We start from the raw sequence: 7500 nt of genomic DNA on the forward strand, positions 1-7500 counted from the left end.
GTGTTTTTGTGTGTGCGTGGAAAGGAGTGTCCATCTACATACACGAACACACAAAACAAACAGACAAACACAAAAATACACAGAGAAACACTCTTTCTCCATATCTCTCTCTCAGCTGAGAGGTGAGACGTGTTTGAGACGTGTTGGGGGGGAGGTGTTGGTGTGGAAAGGAGTGTACATCCACATAAACAAAAACACACACAAGCACACAAAACAAACAAACAAACACAATGATATACAGGAAACACTCTCTCTTTTTCTATATTTCTCTCTCAGCTGACAGGAGAGACGTGTTTGGAGGGGGGTGGAAAGGAGTGTACATCCACATACACAAATACACACACAAACACACAAAACAAACAAACAAACACGATAATATACAGGAAACACTCTCTCTTTCTTTCTCTCTCTCACACACACACATACACACATACAAACACACAGGCGGAAGACTCACACACAAGCACACACACACACAAACATATCAGTATCATCATCATATTCTATTTATTTACCTATTTTATTCATTATTAACTTTTCCACTATCCATCCATTCATCCACCGTTAATATATTTCTTTACCAATTCATTTATACATCTACCCATCAACTCTATATCCATGTACATACACTTACTTCTCACGCTTACATCTATTCAACTCTACACCCGCATATCTATCTGTCTATCGACACACCCATACACATACCTACCAATAATCTATATCAAAATCTATTTATCAACGACATAAACACATCTATCGTATCTTTTTTTTTTCCAGGTCGCCTCACACCCGATACGTATATATATATATATATATATATATATATATATATATATATATATATATATATATATATATATATATATATATATATATATTTTTTTTTTTTTTTTTTTTTTTCTTTTTTTTTTTTTTTTTTTCCAGGTCGCCTCACACCCGATACATATATATTTTTTTTCAGGTCGCCTCACACCCGATACGTATATATATATATATATATATATATATATATATATATATATATATATATATATATATATATTTTTTTTTTTTTTTTTTTTTTTAGGTCGCCTCACACCCGATACATATTCTGGATGATGGAATCCGCATCGTACCTCTTCGGTGATATAAATCGGTATAATAACGTCTTTAATTGGACTTTTACGTACCGGCTCGATTCCGACATTCCGAATCCGTGAGTATCTGGAGTTGAGTGACATGGGCGTTTCCGGGTGAGGAAGTTGTGCGTGGATTGGTATGGGTGGGTAGGTGGTGGTAATAGGTGTGTGGATGTACGTGTGTAGACTGATAGAAAGGCTGATAGATGGATATATATATATATATATATATATATATATATATATATATATATATATATATATATATATATATGTGTGCGCGCGCGCGCGCGCGCGCGCGTGTGTGTGTGTGTGTGTGTGTGTGTGTGTGTGTGTGTGTGTGTGTGTGCGTGTGTGTGTGTGTGTGTGTGTGTGTGTGTGTGTGTGTGTGTGTGTGTATGTATGTATATATATAGACAAACAGATAGATAAATAGACAGATAAATAGATAGCTACAGGTTTTGATACAGATATATACATATATTTAGAGAGATGTAGAGATAGCCAGAAAGATAGACAGATAGATAAATAGATAGACGCATAGACAGACAGATAGATGAATAGATGAATAATTAGATAGATGGACAGATATGGATAGACAAGTAGATAGTTAGACTGATATATGGACTGACATATAGATAAACAGGTAGATAGATAGACAAATAGATACATAGACAGACAGACTACAATGTACATTTATTGATACACACGCACACACACACACACATAAACACACACACACACACACACACACACACACACACACATATATATGTATATATATATATATATATATATATATATATATATGTATATATATATATATATATATATACATATATATATATATATATATATATATATATATATATATATATATATATATATATATCACTGTTGACTGTGAATGCTGTCCATGAAAATATGAAGAAAAAATATTTTTTTCAATGTTGCGCGTGAATGCTTTCCATATGAAAAATATATGCGTGGAAGCATATCTGAATAAATATGAAAATATGTTTAGAGATGCACGTGAATATTAGAAAAGATATATTGGCAAGGATATGTATATTGTAGAATCTTCAAGAATGCATTTTTGTGTATGATGATTTGGTCCAAGAATACAAAAAAGAAAAGAAAAGAAAAAAAAGAAAGAAAGATAAGAATAAAAAAGTAAAAGAGAAAAGAAAGAAGAAAGAAAGAAAGGAAAAAAATAGTTTGAGAATTTTGAAAGAGTGATGTCTATTTTCTGTTCATCTATTTGTAAATATATCTAGTCAGTTGTCTATTCATTTATAATTTTTATATTTGTTTGAATATCTGTCTAGTTATCAACTTTATCTATTATTTGTCTATTTGTTTATTTAATTTTTCTTTTTCTCTTTCTTCCTTTATCTATTCATTTATTCATGTTATTTTTCTTTTAAATCTTTAATGTTTTAAGATAATTGTGTAGCTCTACCTTCACAATCAGCCTATCGGTATGATAAATATGTACAGTATATATATATATATATATATATATATATATATATATATATATATATATATATATACATATATATATATATTTTTTTTTTTTCATTATTATTATTATCTATCTTTATTTTTATTTATTTATTTTTTGTTTTTATTTTTTTTGCAGATACGGTCGTGTATATCGCCTCAGGGAACCCCATCCTCTATCAGATTACAATTATGCGGAGAATAAGACGAAATTAGTCGCTTGGTTTGTCTCCAACTGCAAGACACAGAGTGGACGAGAGAAGTAAGTTGCATAGAAAGAGAATGATAAAGGAAGGAGGAAGGAGGGAGGGAGGCAGAGAGGGAGGGAAGATAGGGAGGAAGAGAAGGAAAGAGAGATGGAAAGATGGACACGCACAAACATAAACACACACACACATATATAGATAGATAGATAGATGCACACACACTGATATACATACATATAGATAGACAGATAGACAGACAGACAGATAGATAGATAAATAGATAGATAGAGAGAAACAATCAGACTGAGAGAAAGAATATTTGGGTATGTCTTGCAGCAGAAAATTGACGTTATCAAATTACATTCTGAAATATCGTTGATAGTTACTCATATCAAGTTTTATTATAATACTAAAATACATGATAGCTGATAGGTGGATACAGAACACACCACATAAATAACACAAAAAAATGAGGAATATAAAACTGATATCTAAATAGAATAAATAACACAAACACACACAGAGATAAACACACACACACACACACACACACACACACACACACACACACACACACACACACACACACACACACACACAATGTGCACTCCCATCCACACACGCACATGTATCTATACTTATACTCACTAGAATAAAGAAAACACACAAAAACACACACACACAGACAAACACACACACAATGTGCACACCCATCCACACTCATACAAGTATCCACACCAATACTCACTCTTTTATCCACCTACCCACTTATATCCTCCCTCCCTTACTTACCTACCTACTTATTTACTTACAATTTGCCTTATCTACCCCCAGACCTCCCTATGCCATCACCCTCATACCCACTTACATACGTGACTCATATTCCCTAACTGGCAACCCATCCAAGTAACATATACGTGAACTTAATCTTAATCAATATCACTTAAGAGAATATTGTAAGTGACTTTATATCGGATCTACTTACTTAAGACACGCGCTACCTACTTACGCACATGTACCCACTAATACACTGGTTAACTAGGAAAACTACCTACCGTTTTGCTTACTTACCCCAGGTACTTACTACTACTTGAAGTGAAACAGGAAGTAAGCAGTAAGTACCTGGGGTAATTAGTTTTACTTACTTCATTTGTTTACTGTACTTGTTTTCCTTGCCTGCTTACCTATTTACCTACTTACCCACCTAACTACTTACTCTTTTACTCACCTACCTCCTTAGTTACCAGCCTACCTCCCTGTTTGTTCATTCACCTACTTACTCTTTTGTCCGTCTACTTACTCGCTCACTTATCTACCTACCTACTTCCACACTTACTCACCTACCAACTTCTCTACCTACCTACTCACCTAGCCACCTACTAACGCCTTTGCCCATGTACCTACCAACCTACTCCGTCACTTACCCACCTACCAACCAAACAATTTACCCATTTACCCACCTGTTTGCCAACATACTTACGCCCTTACCCACCTACCTACCAACCAACACACTCACTTACCCACCTACTAATATACCCACTTACCCACCAATATACCCACTTGTCCACCTACCTACCAACCAATATACCCACTTAAACACCTACCTACAATATACCCACATACCTACCAACAACCTTCTTGCATACCCACCTACAACCAATAGACCCACCTACCCACCCACCTACCAACCAATATACCCATCTACTTACCCACCTACCAGCCAATATACCCACTTACCCACCTACCTACAACCAATATACCCACTTACCCACCCACCTACCAACCAATATACCCACCTACTTACCAACCCACTTACCCATCCCCACCAGCGTCGTGCGAGAATTGAAGAAGTGGATACAAGTGGATATATACGGCAGATGCGGCCCACTTAAGTGCCCAAAGTCCGCAGAATGTACTCAGATGCTGAACACTACTTATAAGTTCTATCTGTCTTTCGAGAACTCACTCTGTCAGGATTATGCCACGGAAAAGTTCTTCGGGACATTGAAGTAAGTGTTGTTGTTGTTGTTGTTGTTGGTGTTATTGTCATTATTGTTGCTGTTATTGATATTTTTGTTTTTGTTATTATTTTCATTACTGTTATTGTTGTTGTTGTTATTCTGATTATTGTTGTTATTTTCATTACTGCTATTATCATTGTTGTATTTTTTTATTAATATTATTCTTGTTGTCATTTTCATTACTATGATTATTATTGTTGTTGTTTTTTGTTTTTATTTTTATTATTGTCTTTATTATTATTATGAGTCTCATTGTTGTTGTTGTTATCATTGTCATTATTGTTATCACTATTATCATTACAATGATTATTTTCATTATCATTATTACTATTACTTCACTGAATCTGAGACAAAAGATTTCGCTCATCTGGTCAATATCCTTATAAATACAAAACTCTCCTCATTATCCTCACTGTACCTAAAAGTACCATTTCCTGTATCACCTGTAACCCGATCTTTACTTTTTACACGTGCTTTTCACACGCCAATCACAACAGGTGTTCTTGTGACTTTCTTCATTCCCCAAATCCGCCTTACTTCTTCCTTCAACAGCTGTTTTCTTTTTTTTTCAAATCCTTCTCATTTCTTCGTTCAACAGCTGCTGTTTTTTTTTTTTTTAATCCTTCTTATTTCTTCTTTCAATAGCTGCTGTTTTTTTTTTTTTTTTTTAAATCCTCCTTACTTCTTCCTTCAACAGCTGTTTTCTTTTTTTTTTTTCAAATTCTTCTCATTTCTTCCTTCAACAGCTGTTTTTTTTCTTCAAATCCTCCTTATTTCTTTCTTCAACAGCTGCTGTTTTTTTTTTAATCCTTCTCATTTCTTCCTTCAACAGCTGTTTTCTTTTTTTTTTCAAATCCTTCTCATTTCTTCCTTCAACAGCTGATGTTTTTTTTTCAAATCCTCCTTATTTCTTTCTTCAACAGCTGTTGTTGTTTTTTAATCCTTCTCATTTCTTCCTTCAACAGCTGTTTTCTTTTTTTTTCAAATCCTTCTCATTTCTTCCTTCAACAGCTGATGTTTTTTTTTCAAATCCTCCTTATTTCTTCCTTCAACAGCTGTTGTTGTTTTTTAATCCTTCTCATTTCTTCCTTCAACAGCTGTTTTCTTTTTTTTTCAAATCCTTCTCATTTCTTCGTTCAACAGCTGTTTTTTTTTTTTTTTAATCCTTCTCATTTCTTCCTTCAACAGCTGTTGTTTTTTTTTTTTTTAATCCTTCTCATTTCTTCGTTCAACAGCTGTTTTTTTTTTTTTTTTTTTTAATCCTTCTCATTTCTTCCTTCAACAGCTGATGTTTTTTAATCCTTCTTATTTCTTCCTTCAACAGTTTTTTTTTTTTTCTTAATCCTTCTCATTTCTTCCTTCAACAGCTGTTTTCTTTTTTTTTTTTTTAATCCTTCTCATTTCTTCGTTCAACAGCTGTTTTTTTTTTTAATCCTTCTCATTTCTTCCTTCAACAGCTGTTTTCTTTTTTTTTTTAATCCTGCTGTTTTTCCAAATCCTTCTCATTTCTTCCTTCAACAGATGCTGTTTTTTTTTTCAAATCCTCCTTATTTCTTTCTTCAACAGCTGCTGTTTTTTTTTTTTTTTTTTAATCCTTCATATTTCTTCCTTCAACATTTTTTTTTTTTAATCCTTCTCATTTCTTCCTTCAACAGCTGTTTTCTTTTTTTTTTTTTAATCCTGCTGTTTTTCCAAATCCTTCTCATTTCTTCCTTCAACAGATGCTGTTTTTTTTTTTTTTTAATCCTTCTCATTTCTTCCTTCAGCAGCTGTTGTTTTTTTTCAAATCCTTCTTATTTCTTCCTTCAACAGCTGCTGTTTTTTTTTTTCAAATCCTTCTTATTTCTTCCTTCAACAGCTGCTGTTTTTTTTTTAAATCCTTCTCATTTCTTCCTTCAGCAGCTGTTTTTTTTTTAATCCTTCTCATTTCTTCCTTCAACAGCTGCTGTTTTTTTTCCAAATCCTTCTTATTTCTTCCTTCAACAGCTGTTGTTGTTTTTTCAAATCCTTCTTATTTCTTCCTTCAACAGCTTTTTTTTTTCAAATCCTCATTTCTTCCTTCAACAGCTGCTGTTTTTTTTTTTCAAATCCTCCTTATTTCTTTCTTCAACAGCTGCTGTTTTTTTTTTTTTTTTTTTTTTTTTTTAAATCTTTCTCATTTCTTCCTTCAACAGCTGTTTTTTTTCAAATCCTTCTTATTTCTTCCTTCAACAGCTGGTGTTTTTCAGTCTTCTTAAGGTCTTTGTCTCTATTCCTTACGTCATCCAGGAACTGACACATCGAGAATCTTGCTTTCGTTTTCTTTTTCTTCTTATCCACAGACACAGTGCCTAGTTTTCTTGCCATCCAGTTATTATTATTATTATCATTATGGTAAGCTATATAAAGAGCCACACTGAAAACAAAATCAAGATTTATACCAGCAAAGGTGTCAGCGCAGGTCAAGATACAGCTAAGGAAGAATGAAAGAATAGAAAGTCAGTTAATTACGTAAGAAAAAACATGTTAGCTGATCTTTTAATCTTATCAAGAGTCGGAGAAGTTACAATCTCTGAAGGCAATCTATTACAAAGTCTACAAATAGCAGTAAAAAAGCATCTAGAAAACTGACTTGTAGACGATCGACTTCCATCAAATGTCACTGAATTG

The 7500-nt window shown here is 33.1% G+C and overlaps 1 protein-coding gene across 2 annotated transcripts in view; it reads left to right on the plus strand.

Annotated features, from left to right (window-relative positions):
• Nucleotides 1–7500, plus strand: part of LOC113799994 (alpha-(1,3)-fucosyltransferase C) — a 20256-nt gene that overhangs the window by 8909 nt on the left and 3847 nt on the right. For both annotated transcript variants that reach the window (XM_070124251.1, XM_070124252.1), the window contains 3 exons: nucleotides 1067–1195; nucleotides 2764–2886; nucleotides 4660–4839. In XM_070124251.1, coding sequence (XP_069980352.1) covers nucleotides 1067–1195; nucleotides 2764–2886; nucleotides 4660–4839 — 432 coding nt within the window. The remainder of the gene's footprint in view (nucleotides 1–1066; nucleotides 1196–2763; nucleotides 2887–4659; nucleotides 4840–7500) is intronic.

Source organism: Penaeus vannamei, chromosome 8 (genome assembly GCF_042767895.1).
Source record: "Penaeus vannamei isolate JL-2024 chromosome 8, ASM4276789v1, whole genome shotgun sequence".
Classification (NCBI taxonomy): Eukaryota; Metazoa; Arthropoda; class Malacostraca; order Decapoda; family Penaeidae; genus Penaeus; species Penaeus vannamei.